At 37.6% G+C, this 17,805-nt stretch overlaps 2 protein-coding genes across 4 annotated transcripts in view; one reads left to right on the forward strand and one right to left on the reverse strand.

Annotated features, from left to right (window-relative positions):
- Positions 1-15,703, reverse strand: part of LOC144973991 (guanylate cyclase 32E-like) — a 19,780-nt gene extending 4,077 nt beyond the window's left edge. Inside the window, exons 1-13 of the mRNA XM_078916878.1 lie at positions 15,650-15,703; positions 15,209-15,356; positions 12,869-13,032; positions 11,756-11,855; positions 9,974-10,067; positions 8,937-9,048; positions 7,349-7,486; positions 5,266-5,424; positions 4,064-4,135; positions 3,408-3,570; positions 2,592-2,873; positions 1,341-1,524; positions 89-195 (exon numbers count right to left, since the gene is read on the reverse strand). Coding sequence (XP_078773004.1) covers positions 89-195; positions 1,341-1,524; positions 2,592-2,873; positions 3,408-3,570; positions 4,064-4,135; positions 5,266-5,424; positions 7,349-7,486; positions 8,937-9,048; positions 9,974-10,067; positions 11,756-11,855; positions 12,869-13,032; positions 15,209-15,356; positions 15,650-15,703 — 1,777 coding nt within the window. The remainder of the gene's footprint in view (positions 1-88; positions 196-1,340; positions 1,525-2,591; positions 2,874-3,407; positions 3,571-4,063; positions 4,136-5,265; positions 5,425-7,348; positions 7,487-8,936; positions 9,049-9,973; positions 10,068-11,755; positions 11,856-12,868; positions 13,033-15,208; positions 15,357-15,649) is intronic.
- Positions 1-17,805, forward strand: part of LOC144973380 (uncharacterized) — a 179,199-nt gene that overhangs the window by 14,541 nt on the left and 146,853 nt on the right. The gene's annotated exons all lie outside the window — the stretch shown is intronic.

The following is a 17,805-nucleotide window of genomic DNA, read 5'->3' on the forward strand; positions in this document are numbered from 1 at the left end:
TTTTGAAACCTTTCTTACAAATACTACTTGATTACCCGATTCCCTACAAATGCCTACCTTGGTAACCCCGATTCCTTACAATGCCTACCTTGGTAACATCCGGAGCAGAAGATTCTCTGTCTTTTCTTCTCTTTCCGAAGTTGCTCCGTCCTTTCCTTGACAATCGTCTCTAGATTATCGGCGTAAAGCTCCATTCTGATGGAAAAGGTATTATAAAATACTATAGATTATCGGCGTAAAGCTCCATTCTGATGGAAAAGATATTATAAAATACTATAGATAATCGGCGTAAAGCTCCATTCTGATGGAAAAGATATTATAAAATACTATAGATTATCGGCGTAAAGCTCCATTCTGATGGAAAAGATATTATAAAATACTATAGATTATCGGCGTAAAGCTCATTCTGATGGCAAATATATTATAAAATACTATAGATTATCGGCGTAAAGCTCCATTCTGATGGAAAAGATATTATAAAATACTATAGATTATCGGCGTAAAGCTCCATTCTGATGGCAAATATATTATAAAATACTATAGATTATCGGCGTAAAGTTCCATTCTGATGGAAAAGATATTATAAAATACTATAGATTATCGGCGTTAAGCTCCATTCTGATGGAAAAGATATTATAATATACTATAGATTATCGGCGTAAAGCTCCATTCTGATGGAAAAGGTATTATAAAATACTATAAATTATCGGCGTAAAGCTCCATTCTGATGGAAAAGATATTATAAAATACTATAGATTATCGGCGTAAAGCTCCATTCTGATGGCAAATATATTATAAAATTAGATTATCGGCGTAAATCTTCCTTCTGATGGCAAAAATAATATTATAAAATACTAACAAAATGGTGAAATGGGAAGATTTTGGATTGGAACAGTACAGACATTGGACGTTCCGGTTACAAACCCCTCGTCAGCACAACAATAAAAAAGGAATGTTCTCTCTCTCTCTCTCTCTCTCTCTCTCCTCTCTCTCTCTCTCTCTCTCTCTCTATCTATCTATCTATCTATCTATCTCTTCTCTCTCTCTCTACCTCTCTTTCTCTCTCTCCCTCTATCTCTCTCTCTATCTATATATCTATCTCTCTCTCTCTCTCAGTCTTTGTATACACACACACATATACACACACAATGTAATTATATATATATATATATATATATATATATATATATATATATGTGTGTGTGTGTGTGTGTGTCTGTGTATATATATATTATATATTATATTTATATATGTATATGTTTTTGTGTGTGTGTGTGTGTGTGTAGGTGCGTGTGTCCTCTAATACAAATAGTGACGAGTATAACAAAACGCCCACTCACAATGACACATGTTGCTTGGGTTTGAACCGTATCCCTATAGTGTACTTGAAATCTGGCCTGGACCCAGGGTCATCTGCCCAGCACGACTGGATCAAGTTGATTATACTAGGGTCACATCTCAGGCAAGACGTATCGGGACGGAACGCCTCGCCGATAGAAGGGCTCAACAACTTGTCGATTATTTCTGATGGCAAAGGATAGAGTTTTATAGTAATGACCGAGTCGCACCAAAACATCAACAACAACAACAACAACAACAACAACAACAACATCAACTACAACAACAACAACAACAACAACAACAACAACAACAAGAAACAATTTAAAATTACAAAAAGTAAACAAAAATAAAACACTTTTTTAAACAAAAAAAGCAAGAAAAAAATCCGAAAAAAAAATACCCAATAAAAACCATTAAAAATTATTTTTTTAAAATAAAGAAAAACAATCAGTACACAGGCTGCTACTTTCACAAATGACAAAAACATTTTATTTTTGGAATTTAAACTTAACAAAATAAGGCAAAACAAACATGAATTTAAAACACTCCACTCACTTTTATGAATTACTATTGACTCAATATAGATAGTATGAAGTTGCGTCACTCAGGTCTTTATTATTGCTTTATGCCATCCGCGTTTATGAGTAATTCTCACATAACCGTATATAGATAGTTCGAAGATGACGTCACTTATGTCTTTGTTATTGTTTTTTGCCATCCGCGTTTATGAATAATGCTCACTGGACTGTATTAACCCGACTATAAACGTTCATGGATACACACAGTGTTGTGTGTTGGTCCGTTATACTTCAGGATGGCAATGTTATGAGCTTCTTAGCCAAGCGCGTACTATCTATACCGCACTATAAGCGTTAGGTTACACATGGTTTTGTGTGTTGGACCGTTATCTTGCCGAATGGCAATGTGGTAAGCATCTAAGTAAGCGAATACTATCTATAGATAGTATGCGCTTGGCTAAGAAGCTTACAACATTGCCATTCGCAAGTATAACGGACCAACACACAAAACTATGTGTAACCTTGAACGCTTATAGTCTGGATAATACAGTTTAGTGAGAATAAACATGGATGGCAAAAAAAAAAAACAATAACAAAGACCAGAGTGACGTCGTCTTCGTTCTATCTAGAGTCTGATTGATAGAATTTAGTGAGAACTACTCATAAAAATGGCTGGCTATAAACAATAACAATGCGATGAGTGACGTCAATTTCGTTCTGTCTATTACTAACCTCTAGCCGTGAGATCGATGTCCCCCCAAGGCCCCCTCTGGCCGTACAACTCATACAGAATGATGGCGAATGAATACACGTCTCCTTTCTGTTGGGCCTGGACGTCTATGGGGCATCTGTCGGCGTCGTGATTGTTGCTGGTAGAGATTTGTTGCTGCAGGGAGCTGAACGTACGACTTGGCCTGAGACTATGACTGGTGGTGCTGCTGTTGTTTTGGCTGATGTAACTGTTGGAACTTGTAAACCGTCTCTGTAGGAACTCTGGGGCTGTCCATCGGAGCTCTTTAGAGGAAGTGATCGGATTAAGGAAGGTGATAATAATCGTGATAAGTATAAGAATGTATAGTATGGTGATGAAGAAAATAATTTATTGATTAATAAAATGTTTTTGTTACAAGTAAGAATGAATACAATATTAGTAATGATAATGATACTAATAGTGAAATAATAACAATGTAAAGAAGAAGAAGAAGAAGAAGAAGAAGAAGAAGAAGAGAAGAAGAAGAAGAAAGAAGAAGAAGAAGAAGAAGAAGAAGAAGAAGAAGAAGAAGAAGAAGAAGAAGAAGAAGAAGAAGAAGAAGAAGAAGAAGAAGAAAAGAAGAAGAAGAAGAAGAAAGAAGAAGAAGAAGAAGAAAAAGATAGTGATAATAGCAATTATAATAAAGCAACGATAATAAAAACGATAAAAACAATGATAAAACAACGATAATAAGAATGATCATAAAAAATGATAACAAAGATAATAAACAGTGATAAAAACGATAATAACAATGATAAAAGAACTATAATAACAATGATAACGATCCTAGCACTCACTTGCAAATGCCCGTTCATCCTCCCCCACGGCTGGAGGTGGAGGGCCGATTGCAGTGAAACCAAAATCTGTGATCTTTAACGTCCAGCGTCTGTCCACGAGGCAGTTGCTGGACTTGAGGTTGCCATGGTAACCAAGGTCACTTTCGTGGATAAACTTCATTCCCTGAAACATTCAATTTAATGTTTTTAAAACACATCTGAACAGGCCAACGTCGATATAATTACAGATCTGATAACCCAATTTAAACGGTCTCCTCCATTACCATCATTATCATCTTCATCATTATCATCAGTATCATCACCTTCATATTTTGATCATTATCACATATGTCTATATTGACATGTGCTAATTTAGTTAACTGTAAAAAAACGCCTTACATTTCCACACAAACTCAGTACAGATTCATATCAAACGTAACAACGGCATTCCTTTACCTACTAGACATTTCAACATGACAATTTTGAGAGAGAACAAAGAAGAAAAAGAAGAAGAAGAAGAAGAAGAAGTAGAAGCAGAAGAAGAAGAAGAAGAAGAAGAAGAAGAAGAAGAAGAAGAAGAAGAAGAAGAAGAAGAAGAAGAAGAAGAAGAAGAAGATTATTGAAGGATGGGATGAGGGGGGGGGGGGGGGGGAAGGAAGTGAAAACACAAGTCTTACAGTTATCAAATCCTGAACCAGTGACGTAATGAACATCTCTCCCTGTGGTAATTCTTGTTCTGACAGAATGTCCTGCAATCAGTACATATAGAATAAAGGTGAACCCGAATCAAACTCAGGGTGGGTTGGGTGAAAAATTCAATCCGATATTTTTTGTTAGTAATTTAAGTCTAGCGGCAGATGCGAGTATTTTCCTTAACTCTCTCTCTATACCAACTGTAGGAAAACCATTACAAACAACAATATAGAAAGAACGAAGTTGACGTTACTCAGGTCTATGTTATTATTTTTTTAGCCACCCATTTTTTATGAGTAGTTAAATTAATCAGACTATAAACGTTCAAGGTTACCCATAGTTTTGTGTGTTTCGATATTTCCGGCTGGCGAATGGCTGTGCTCAAAGCATCAATTCTTATTCAGATTCATGTAACACATCACACCATTTGCTGAAGGATTTTGGTTATATTTACAAGATCTTCTTATTGCTCTATGTTTTGTGACTTGTTTTGTTTATGCATAGATAGAATGAAGTTGACGTCACTCGGGTCTTTATTACATTATTTTTATTTTGTCATCCATGTTTATGAGTAATTCTCGCTAAACTGAATTAACCAGACTATAAACGTTCAACGTTACAAATAGTTTTGTGTGTTGGTCCGTTTTACATCCGGATGGCAATGTTGTGAGTTTCTTATCCAAGCGCATGCTATCTATAGCATGTACTTTTTGCTCTTTTAAATTTGATTTTAAAATTCAATTGGGGATCCTGATTGCTCAGTTGGTAGATAGAGCACTCGCTTCACAATCAAAGGGACTATGATCGATCCCGGGTGCAGTCGAGACTTTTTCCTGATCCCCGTGTCTACCAGGATTGAATGGGTAGTTGGGTCTGTTAAATCTGGAGGAAAGTACTTTTCGATAGACTACCTTGCTATCCAAAGGATAACAAGCAATTGCTATTGTCCGTTTCACGCTATAGAAACCGGGATAAACTCCGGCTCCATGGGCCTTTGGCTCTGAATAACAACTTTTAAAATTCAATCTGTGTGTTTTGGGTCGTTTTGAAATTTCAGTAGAAATCTTGAAAATTGGCGGTAGAGAGAGAGAGAGAGAGAGAGAGAGAGAGAGAGAGAGAGAGGGGGGGGGGGTAGAGAGAGAGTGAGTTAAACGCATTTCGTCAACACAAGCCCATTCCTGCTTACCTCCAAACTCTTCCTGCTATAGTACTGGGTGACAATTCTGACTTTCGGCGTATCGATGCACGCTCCAACGAACCTTGCAATGTTGTCATGAGTCAGCTCTTTCCTCCTCTGGAATTCTTCTTTCAAGGTTCTGGTAAGTTCCAGGTGCTTTCGAGTCAGCTGTCCAATGAGATTTATGGGGGGGAATTAATGGTCAAATCGCAATGTCGCCTTCGTCATTTGTATCATCAAGATCAAATTATCATTATCATCATCGTGATTATCCTCCTCCTCCTCCTCGTCCCCTTCCTCCTCTCCTCCACCTTATTCTCCTCCTCCTCCCTCTCCTCTTCCTAATCCTCTTACTCCTCCCCGTCCTCCTCCTCCCCATCCTCTTCCTCCTCCTCCTCCTCCTCCTCCTCCTCCTCCTCCTCCTCATCATCATCATCATCATCATCATCAACATTACAAACATCATGGCAGTTGTTATGATATTCTTCCATGTTTGTTTGTTTGAGCGGCTATGTGGTCTTGTCGTATGTCACTCGCTTTCAGATCGGAAGGTCCTGGGTTCGAGCATCGCTCGGCGTATAGTTGAGTCTTTGGAAAAGCCTCTTTACTCACATTCTCTCATCGTACTCCAGTGTAAAATGAGTATCCGGCCGTTATCAGAGTTGTCCCTGTCGGAGAAATCGTGGTATCGCCTATCAGGCGTCAAGTCTCGTTCTACATGTTACGTGTTGCTGTTGGTCAGGGACACTTTGTAAAGCGTTCTGAGTACCTTTAGTGGATATTGCTCTATATAAAAAGTTTTAAAAAAGCAATTCAGTTCATTAGCCAATATGAAATATACATTTACATAGAATTTCCAATCAGTGCGGCTATGTGCTCTAGTGGTATGACACTCGCTTTCGGATCGGAAGATCCTGGGTTCGAGCCTCACGCTCGGCGCATAGCTGAGTCCTTGGAAAAGGCTCTTTACTCACATTCTCTCACCGTACTCAGGTGTAAAATGAGTACCTGGTCGTTAATAGCGTTGTCTTTGTCCGTAAAAATTGTAATATCGCCTAACAGGCTTCATGTCCCGTCCTACATGTTAAATGTTGCTGTTGACCAGGTACTCCTTGTAAAGCGCTTTGAACACATTTAGTGGATATTGCGCTGTATAAAGCTCAATTTAAAAAAAATTAATTCAGGTAAAATCAATAGTGAACCAAAGGAAACTACCAAAAATAATTAAATAGATAATCCTATATACCAATAAATCATCAATCAATCACAATTTAAATATAGATCAGTGGGTATACAAGGCAAACATAAGATTCATCCCCATTATATGAACCAACCCATAATATTTTTGAAGCTTTTTTATATCGCGCAATATCCACTAAACGTTCTGAAAGTGCTTTACAGGGTGTACCTGGCTAACACCAACACTTAACATTTAGGACGGGGCATTACGCCTGTTAGGCGATATTACTTTTTTCGGACAGAGACAGCAGCTGGGATAATGTAGAACGAGACATGAAGCCTGTCGCTGTTAACGGCCAATTACTCATTTTACACCTGGGTCCGGTGAGAGTATGTGAGTAAAGAGCCTTTTCAAAGGATTAACCTATGGACCTTCCGTTCCGAAAGTGAGTACCATACCACAAGACCAAATCGCCACAAAAGGTGCTCAAACCAAAGGTTGTCAAAGATGCTACTGGGTTCCCAGCCAACAGCAACATTAAACTTGAGATTTTGTATAGCGCAATATCCACTGAACGTGCTCAAAGCGATTTACAATGGGTCCCTGGCCAACGGCAACACTAACATTTAGGACGGGACATGACGCATGTTAGGCGATATTACAATTTGTTTTTTTTTCGGACAGAAACAGCGCTATTTACTGCCAGGTACTCATTTTTACACCTAAGTACGCTGAGAGAATGTGAGTAAAGAGCCTTTCCAATGACTCAACTAAGCGCCAAGCGAGGCTCGATCCCAGGACCTTCCAATCCGAAAGCGAAGCGAGTGTCATACTACAAGACCACATAGTCGCAACATTAATTTAACATAATATTATGAACGAGACATGACGCCAGGAAAAGGTAACTCCAACCTGTTTGACGAAGACGGTACATCCCTTGTAGTTCCCAATGGGAGATTCCTCTGTCGTGTTGCCCTTGGATTCTGAGGTGTCCGTCTGGTCAGAGAGCAGCAATGAAGACAGTGTCGTATTCATGATGGACTCCTTTTTCTGTGGAAAGGGGAGACAATCTTCAGCATAATGTTCCAAAGCGTAATTTGAAGTCGCATGAGTCAAAATCGTTAGTTGTATCGACAACAATTCTTAAGAGCTTTGGTGATAGATCATTTTCTTAATTTGGACTCACAATATATTAGATGAAGAAGAAGAAGAAGCAGTAGTAGTAGTAGTAGTAGTAGTAGTAGTAGTAGTAGTAGTAGTAGTAGTAGTAGTAGTAGTAGTAGTAGTAGTAGTAGTAGTATTAGTAGTAGTAGTAGTTGCTGTTATTGTAGTGTTATAATTATCATTATTATTATTATTATTATTATTATTATTATCATTATTATTATCATTATTATTATTATTATTATTATTATTATTATTATTATTATTATTATTATTATTATTATGATCATCATCATCATTATTATTATTATTATTATTATTATTATTATTATTATTATTATTATTATCATCATTATTATTATTATTTCATGATGTGTTTTCATTACATAATAATGGGAACTTGAAATCCAGAGGACAGGGGAAGGGAAGTAATCTAGTAGTTACATTCAAAATATGCAGATTAATGAGTTGTCTCCCTTAATCTACAGTCACTGATAATTAATATACCACCTCCTCTCCCTCTCCTTCATCCTCCCGCTCCTGTATTCCCCGTTATTTTCTCAATCAAAGCAAATCAAGTGACAAATCGGGGAACAGACGCTGGTGTCACATAAAGATATGATAAAGTGTGTACATAACAGTGCCAGACGATGCAAGATAGAAAAATACAAGAATAAATCGTCTCGACAAATCAGTCATCCTCGATTGAGGATCAAACCTCAGACCTCTTAATGGGGATGATCAATAAAATTACCTTTCCATGAATTATGATCAATAATATTACCTTTCCTTCTGCTCGAAGTCATGGGCCACATGGCAAAATGTGCTCAAAATGACCCATATAGTGAAAAGTGTTCACAGTTTTTCATATTTCCAACATCACGATTTGTCATTTTGTTCAGCTTGACGCATGGGTTTGTTTACAACTTTCATAAACAACTCAACGTGTTTACATTTGTTGAGAAATGTCCAATCGCAGGACAGCAACAAATAACGTGATTGATGACTAGGCTGGTCGAAAACGTGACTATAGTATGCGCTTGTCTAAGACGTTCACAACATTGCCATCCGGAAGTATAACGGACCAACACACAAAACCATGTGTAATCGTGAACGTTTATAGTCTGGTTCGTACGGTCTTTACTTCGTACCCGGAAGGTACCGAATTCGATCACCCGCCCCTGCGCTGAGTGGCCTTGAACAAGTCACCTCGCCCTAGCTCAAGTTGCGGCTCTGCACGGCGGCTAACGTCTGAGTTACTCCAGTCTTCCCTTGGAATAGACACTAGAGAACAATTGCCTCTATAGGATGAATAATGGAATTTTTTAAAAATTACCCTTGGCCTTGGGGTAGACATATCATTGATCTGGGCCGGGTCCATGAAATGAATTTCATCAATGTCGATCTTCCACAACAGTCTGTCCAATTTCCGGTCATACGTGAAACGTCTGGAAAGAAAGAAATCAGATCGTGTTTTTGACCATTCATTGGGCGGATATGTGGTCACGAAATTATTTCAAAATATCAGTTACAGTGAATGACATAATCAGTCGGATGGTGAATGTTTGAACTGAGATATTGCCAAGTTTAGTCAGAAGGCCAATTTTTATCAAAAATGAGTTCTGGTCATAAAGGATTAAATCAACACTTTTTGTACATCTTCAGAAAATATCAAAGCTTAATTTCACTTCTAAATATGTATGACAGCTAGTCAAGTTGAAAAAGTATGAAATTTGAGAAAAGTTCATGGATACCTTTCCCATACATCTTACCATAACTTCATGAAACATCACCCGATTTACTTCAAATAAAGATCAAAATCCTCTGGTGAGCAGATGCTTTCAGAAAATGCAAAAAATATGCAAACCACTGATTATGTCACGCGTTGACATGGCTCAGAAATATTGGATCCGCGCGGAACCTTATTGATGAAGTTTTAATTCAGAAAAATGAGTGGAGCAGGCCCATATTTTGATAATAACAAGAAATGAAGTGAGTAGAAAAAGTGCCAGAAGACAACAGAGAATAAAAACTTCGCGGAGGCGATGGGGGCTCGAACCCGCGACCTTACTGTTACGACAACGCCGCCTGTTCGGGGGAATTGTGACTACACCGGATGAGCTATCCACGACAGGCTCATAGTTGAGTCTAAGAATAAGGTTCTTTGCTCACATTTTATCACTGTATTCAGGTGTACAATGAATATCTGGCGGTAAATAACGTTGTCTCTGCCAAAAAAATAAACGTAAAAACGCCCTACGGGCGCCCTGAATCGCCTTACATGTTAAGTGTCTCCGTGAGCACGGTTAGTGGATATTTCACGATACATACATAAATGATTCACATTTTTTTCTGTTTGTTAAAGTGTCTTACCTGTAATGAAACCAAAATAGTAAAACTACGGCAGCACACAACACCACGAGCACTGAGCACACCGACAAGGCAATGTACTCACTGGAGTAGGAATCTGAGAAGAAAAAAAAAAACATTCGTGAATTAGACACATATATTACTACCACAAAAACAACAACAACAACAATAACTTTTATTACAACAAATAGTACCACAACAACTACTACAAATACTACTACTACTGCTACTAGTACTACTACTACTACTACTACTACTACTACTACTACTACTACTACTACTACTACTACTACTACTACTAGTACTACTACTACTACTATTACAACAACAACAACTACTACTACTACTACTACTACTACTACTACTACTACTACTTCTACTACTACTACTACTACTACTACTAATACTACTACTACTACTACTACTACTACTACTACTACTACTACTACTACTACTACTACTTCTACTACTAATATTACTACTACTACTACTACTACTACGACGACGACGACGACGACGACGACGAGGACGACGACGACGACTATTAATAATAATGATAATAATAATAATAAAAATAATAATCCTACTGCCACTACTACTATTGCTACTACTACTATTAGTACTACTGCCACTTCTTCTACTACTACTACTACTACTACTACTACTACTACTACTACTACTACTACTACTACTACTACTACTACTACTACTACTACTACTACTACTACTACTACTACTACTACTAACTAATACTACTACTACTACTACTACTACTACTACTACTACTACTACTACTACTACTACTGCTGCTGCTAGTACTACTACTACTATACTACTACTACTACTACTACTATACTACTATACTACTACTACTAACTACTACTACTACTCTACTACTTACTACTACTAACTACTACTACTACTACTCATACTACTACTACTACTACTACTACTACTACTACTACTACTACTACTACTCTACTACTACACTACTACTACTACTACTACTACTCTACTACTACTAAACTACTACTACTACTATACTACTACTACTACTACTACTACTATACACTATACTACTACTACACTACTACTACTCTGCTGCTCTACTACTACTACTACTACTACTAATATAATATACTATTACTACTACTACACTACTACTACCTCTACTACTACTACTACTACTACTACTACTACTAATATACTACTACTACTACTCTCCTACTACTACTACTACTACTACTACTACTACTACTACTACGACTAATGTATTGTTATTATGATTAACAATCTCTCGGTACAGCAGCAGCACTATATTATATATATAGTAGTATGTATTAGATAGTGGTAGTAGTAGTAGAGCAGTATAGTATAGTAGTAGTAGTAGAGTAGTAGTAGTAGTAGTAGTAGTAGTAGTAGTAGTAGTAGCAGTAGTAGTAGTAGTAGTAGTAGTAGTAGTAGTAGTAGTAGTAGTAGTAGTAGTGTTGTGTAGTTGTATGTTGTTGTTGTTGTTGTTGTTGTTATGTTGGAAGAAGAAGAAGAAGAAGAAGAAGAAGAAGAAGAAGAAGAAGAAGAAGAAGAAGAAGAAGAAGAAGAAGAAGAAGAAGAAGAAGAAGAAGAAGAAGAAGAAAAGAAGAAGAAGAAGAAGAGAACATATATATATATATATATATATATATATATATATATATATATATTATATATATATAGAGAGAGAGAGAGAGAGAGAGAGAGAGAGAGAGAGAGAGAGGGGAGGGGAGGCGAGATAGAGAGCAGACTTACTCTTGGATGGGTCCTCACACTTCTCACCACGAAATCCACATTCGGGTTCACTGACCGGCGCCTGACTTTTCACCCATATCGGGAATTTATGTGAGTACATCTGGTTACATGGAAATATTACATAAACACCAAAGTTAACGCAGGAATTAAATATGTTTATCTATTTATCTCAAAAAGTTACTTACGAATAAACTTAAAGGTAAATTATTTATAAAATAAAAATGTTAGTCTTTTGCCACGATGGAAACTACATTAATTCTGTACAGACTATGGGTGTACAAAAGTACAGCACAATGTCAAATTGATAGTGACAATCATGGACAGATACCTGACCGTTCTAAGCGCGTACAATAATAAATTAATTATTTGGCGAAGAATAAAGAGAAGAGGAAAGAGAAGAAGGAAGAGAGGTAGTAGTAGTAGTAGTAGTAGTAGTAGTAGTAGTAGTAGTAGTAGTAGTAGTAGTAGTAGTAGTAGTAGTAGTAGAAGAAGAAGAAGAAGAAGAAGAAGAAGAAGAAGAAGAAGAAGAAGAAGAAGAAGAAGAAGAAGAAGAAGAAGAAGAAGAAGAATTGAGGACATGAGGGCTACAGCGGACATGGAGTCTCTGGAGGTGTTATCACATCAAAAGGAAAAGATGACGATGGTCGAGGTATATAATCTGTCGCAAACCTGGTTGCGCATTGACATGGAGGACCCTTCCATTGACATACGAAGGAAAAAGGAAGCGAAGCCGCTACAAATGAAGTCTAGACATGCAGCTTGGTTCTTGTGCCAGGCTATAAGTTACCGATTGCTACGTTCCCAGTCCGTAGATTAGGAGGTGATCGCCAATAGATCAAGTCAGTCAAGTCTGCGTGGGTAGTGTCTTGATTTTTTCTTAAACTTCACCTCATCTTGCCATTTTAAGGTTTTAAAGCTTTATAGTTTGTAAAATTAGCGTTAATTTAAGTCAATAAAATAGGTGAAACTAACTGCTTGGGGGAAAAATGCTAATAACGCTTAGCCAAATTTTTGCAAGCCAAACTCCTTTTGTTTTAAACGTCAAGCTTTTGGAATTTGCCATTAAAAACGCCAAATGGTCAAACATGTACACCATGCCTATCACCAACTTACCAAATTTCCCTTGTGGGTGTTAAAAGAACCGACGACAAAAAGAGCATTCCCGTGGCTTATTGAGTCATCGCTGACGTCATCGTTGCGAAGGATGTGCCCTCTGACCTCATAATTATCTTCCGTCTCTCCGTTGGCGTGTATTGTGATTTTGTACCCTTGTTTGCCTGTGGTCCATGGCGTGGGAAGGGGAAGAAGGGGGGAGTGGGGGGGGGGGGGCAAGTAGATGGTAGATAGACGATTAATATATTATAATACTGTTATTATTCAGCCCTCTCAATCGAAAACCCTAGTATTTCTTAGTAAATACGTAATCGTTGTATAATACTTTGAACGCGTTGAATACAAAATTTATTCAAAGATTGCAGAATATTTGCACACCGTTTTTGCTGTGAAATACGGTGCAAAAGATTGGCGATTAAAAATAACCGTTTAGTGCGCATGAATACGAGCCCAACGCTTTTGTACCGATCCTTGTGATCTCCATCTGCTTTTCTTCCCATCCATTTCAACAAAAGAGCGACGGTTTGATAAAAGGGATTTTATTATTGCAACTACTTTTGTGTTACGAGTTATACTTTGCAACCTTTAGGAGCAATTTCATATTATTTACTGTGTCAGGTTCACGAACACAGCCTTTGTAATTTGTTTGTTCTCATAGCCATCTTCGATGTTTTGTGTCAAGTTCAGGGTATACTGGATTAGCCCAGGCGTCAGCAAAGTGAGCAAGGGCGAGTTGACTTGCTCAAGGCCACACAACGAGGCACGTAGTCGAACTCGATAACTTTTGGGTACGAAGCAAAGACCGTACCGTTGACTCACGTTGCCCTTAGATCACAAGATCAACAAGAGCCTAAATTAAATGCACGACTCAACAAACCAAATAGACGGCACAGAAATATGTATTTGCCTTTTATTGATGCTGTGGTTGGCTGAAGAAGGGTTTTCAGGCTGAAACATCCCGTATATTTTTTCTTTTCTTTTTTTTTTTTTTTTTTTTGATCTGTTGTATTCATTTTTTTTTTGTTTATTACTTGACTAAAATCGACTTTGTGCTCGTCAGTTTTGCGCGCTAAAAGACATTCAGTGACCATCTCTTTGTTCTATAACTCTATGAGTGTTTCTAATCAACATCTCATGCTGATTATTACCCAGCCGGACACCGTCACACTCTCAAACCCTGAAAAAAACACGTATTAAAAATTTTGGCCAGATAATCCGTCCTTCAAATATTGATCGATCAAAAGGACTCACATCTTGGCAAAATTTTCCAAATCTGATTGTTAAAGCACGGCTCAGGTTTGACCGTTTTTGACAAGTTGAGGGCCATTTTAATCAATCGATAATAAGAGGACGTGTTTTCTGACTAAAATTGAAAATACGTGATTTTTCGGAAAACAACAGCGTACTCAACTTGAGTCAAGAAAAAAACAAAAAGGATTTTCTGACACTGTCGAAGGACGGGTGTTGACAAGTTTGTAGAAACCAGGGCCTGTAGACTAATTAGTACTCGTCACGCGTAGATGCTCATTGAAAGACCTAATCACGCCTTCTACAAGGAAGAACAATGGCGGAGTAATACACACCATGCCAATTTAGTTCCCGGAAGCCGCAACAGGTTCTATGAATACGAAGCCTTCAGACATTAAAAAATGTGTTGATGCTTCTATGCATTTAGGAAAACTCCTCACAACATCCGACAGCCGGAAATGACATTCCAGCACACAAAACCATGTGTAACCTCGAACGTTTATAACCTGAGTGAGAACTAATAATTAAAATGGCTGTCTATAAACAACACAAAAGAGCTGGGTGACGTCAATTTCGTTTAGATCTTTTGAAAAAAATATAATAATTAGAGCCTGAGGGAAATAAAACTTGAAAAGTAATGAGAAGGAATATTTCCATTTCGATAAAAACCCAGTGCTCAATAGGGTTCAACAGTCGTGAAGTCATTTCCCTCGTAATGACGCGTAGTAACTATTTCTAAACTATCGGAACAATGGCGGACGCCATTATCTCCACCACCGCCTTTATGAAATACTTCTCCGGCGAGCATTAAAGTGTATCCAGTGGAGAAAAATAAATTTGATCATGTTTTGACTTTTATACATTCTGATCACATGACATGTGAAAAAGTTCTAGCCAGCACGGAGAATAAAAAGTACCGATTTACTTTGTTTAGAATCAAGCTGCTGGTTTCTGGGCAGACGTGTCAGCGGACTATTGAATCCTATTGTGGCCTTCAATGGAAACCAAGCTGCTGGTTGCTGGGCGGACGTGACATCAGACTATTGAATCCTATTGTGGCCTTCAATGGAAGATAATAAGATGTCTACTTACTACAGTGTTGTCTGCCCTTGATGTAATGGATGACTTGAGATGTGTTGGTGGGGTCAGCACCTTTGGTACCCATCAGGGACATGACAGTCAGGCCAAATATAAGGGTGGCATCGTAGAGATGATACACTTTCTTGTTCATTTCTGGAATCTGGGAGGAGAAAATGGCATTTTATCAGATGCATTCAATAAATATGTGGGGCTATGATATAGATGATGTACGCTTGGCTAAGAAATTCATATCGTTCCCTCACTGTACTCAGTTATTATTATTATTCAAGCTTACTCACAGTCTTTGCGTGTCGGTACGTTACATCCAGCTGGTGGATGTTGTGCGTAATTTACCTAAACGCTTAGCATCGTTAAATTCATCGCGAATCCCTCCACCCTCTTGTCATGTAAAATGAGGCATTTGTATAATTGGAATAACATAATTAATATTACCCCATGTACTAGGCGAATGGCTTTATCTGTGGTCGCAGGGTTGGTCCAGATCATCGTTATCCTTGTAATTGCCAAGATTGTCCAAATTGATAGAGAATAAATAATCCCTTGATGCCATGGAAACTATCGGATTAATTACTTTATTGGCTTAGATAAAAACCCAAACGCATTGGAGACGATAAGATCTCGCTTATTAGAATAATAGGTGTGTGTGTGTGTGTGTGTGTGTGTGTGTGTGTGTGTGTGTGTGTGTGCGGTTTTGAGAGAGATAAAGCAATCAGAGATATGAGAGATAGGGAGATAGATAGAGAGAGGGGGAGATGGAGGAAGAAAAGAGAGAGAGAGAGAGAGAGAGAGAGAGAGAGAGAGAAAGAGAACGGGAGAGACACAGAGAGAGAGAGGAAATGGAAAGAGAGAGAGAGAGAGAGAGAGACAGAGAGAGAGACAGAGAGAGAGAAGAGGGGGGGGGGGTGGAAAGAGAGAAAAAAAAATAAAGAATAAAATATGGAAAAGGATATAATATATATATATATATATATATATATATATATATATATATATATATATATATATATATATAATTCAAAGCAGTAGATCAAGGCACAGTCCCCACTGTCAGTACTTTCCTGTTGGAAATATAACTACAATAATGGCATAAAGTTGACGTTTCGAGTTTCTACTTCGTTATCAAAACGCGATGAATGACAGGGTCTGTGTCATCCTGTTTTGTTGACAAAGGGAAGCCCCGAAACGTTGACATCATAAATTGCCCTTGTAAATTTAATAAAAGGCTCTATTATATCCGATTATTTCTTTGAAATTTCTTCTAGCTTCAAACAGCAATATTTACCAAGAAATCCCAGGTTATAGAATTCTGCTGTTGTGTTTGTTTGTTTTTTTTGTTTTTTTGTTTTTTGTTTTTTTGTTTTTTGTTTTTGCCAAGATGAGGGTTATTTTAAATGATAGATATTTGAAGGACGAACTTCCTGGCCAAATTTTAAATACGTGGTTATTTTCAAAGTACGGCATAGTGTCTAGTAAAATGTTAATAATAATAATAATAATAATAATAATAATAATAATAATAATAATAATAATAATAATAATAATAATAATAATAATAATAATAATATCATTTATCCACTTCACATCAATAGACCGATCTGTTACAATGAAGGCATCACGTGACAATATTCAAGAATTTGATTGGTTCTCTGTTTGTCGATCTCCTCGGATTGCTAATGTTCCAATGTTTGGCCACCTCATTCACATCTCCTCTACAGACATCACGCGCGCAGACATGAGGGGGCGACTCCTTTGTTTAGTTTATGGAATTCTAATCAAAATATGTGAGAAAACCAACAACAACAAAAAGCAACCAAAAAAAAAAAAAGAAGAAGAAAATAACGATAACTACATGGCCAAATTTTGACAGAAAGAAAACTTATTCATTTTGGCTATAATTTTTTATTTCCAATATTATATAGATGGTGTGCGATTGGCTAAGAAGGTCACAACATTGCCATCCAGAAGTATAACGGACCAACACACAGAGGTATGTGTAACCTTAAACGTTTATAGTTTGGTTAATACAGTTTAGTAAGAATTACTCATAATAAACGCGGATGGCAAAAAAAAAATCCTTGGAGTGACTCGTCTTTCTCAATAATCCAGCAATGTTAAGAGTGATAAGAGGCTGGAGAGGTGACAATGATTGTGTAAAATTCTGGCCCCGAGGTTGAAGTCCTTTGGGAAGATACTTTACAGTAATATCCATTAAACATGCCCAAAGCGCTCAACAGGTGGTCCCTGGCCAACAGCAACATTTAACATAATATAGGAAGGGACGACGCCTGTTAGGCGATATCACAATTTTTTCGGACAGAGACAACGCTGTAAACGGCCAGGTTCTCATTTCACACCTGAGTACGATGAGAGAATGTGAGTTAAGAGCCTTCTCCGAGGGCTTAACTATGCGCCGAACCCAGGACCTTCCAGTCAGAAAGCGAGTGCCATACCACTAGACCACATAACCGTACTATCAACATAAGTGCCTGCTCCACTCACTATTCTGAATAAATATTTAAGGAGTCGATTTTCAATATCGTTTTAGTCGCATTTTCATCATTGAGAGAAAAGTGCAATTATTTTTGTCA

Source organism: Berghia stephanieae, chromosome 5 (genome assembly GCF_034508935.2).
Source record: "Berghia stephanieae isolate SIO BIC M18660-M18661 chromosome 5, UCSD_Bste_1.3, whole genome shotgun sequence".
In the NCBI taxonomy this organism is placed as follows: domain Eukaryota; kingdom Metazoa; phylum Mollusca; class Gastropoda; order Nudibranchia; family Aeolidiidae; genus Berghia; species Berghia stephanieae.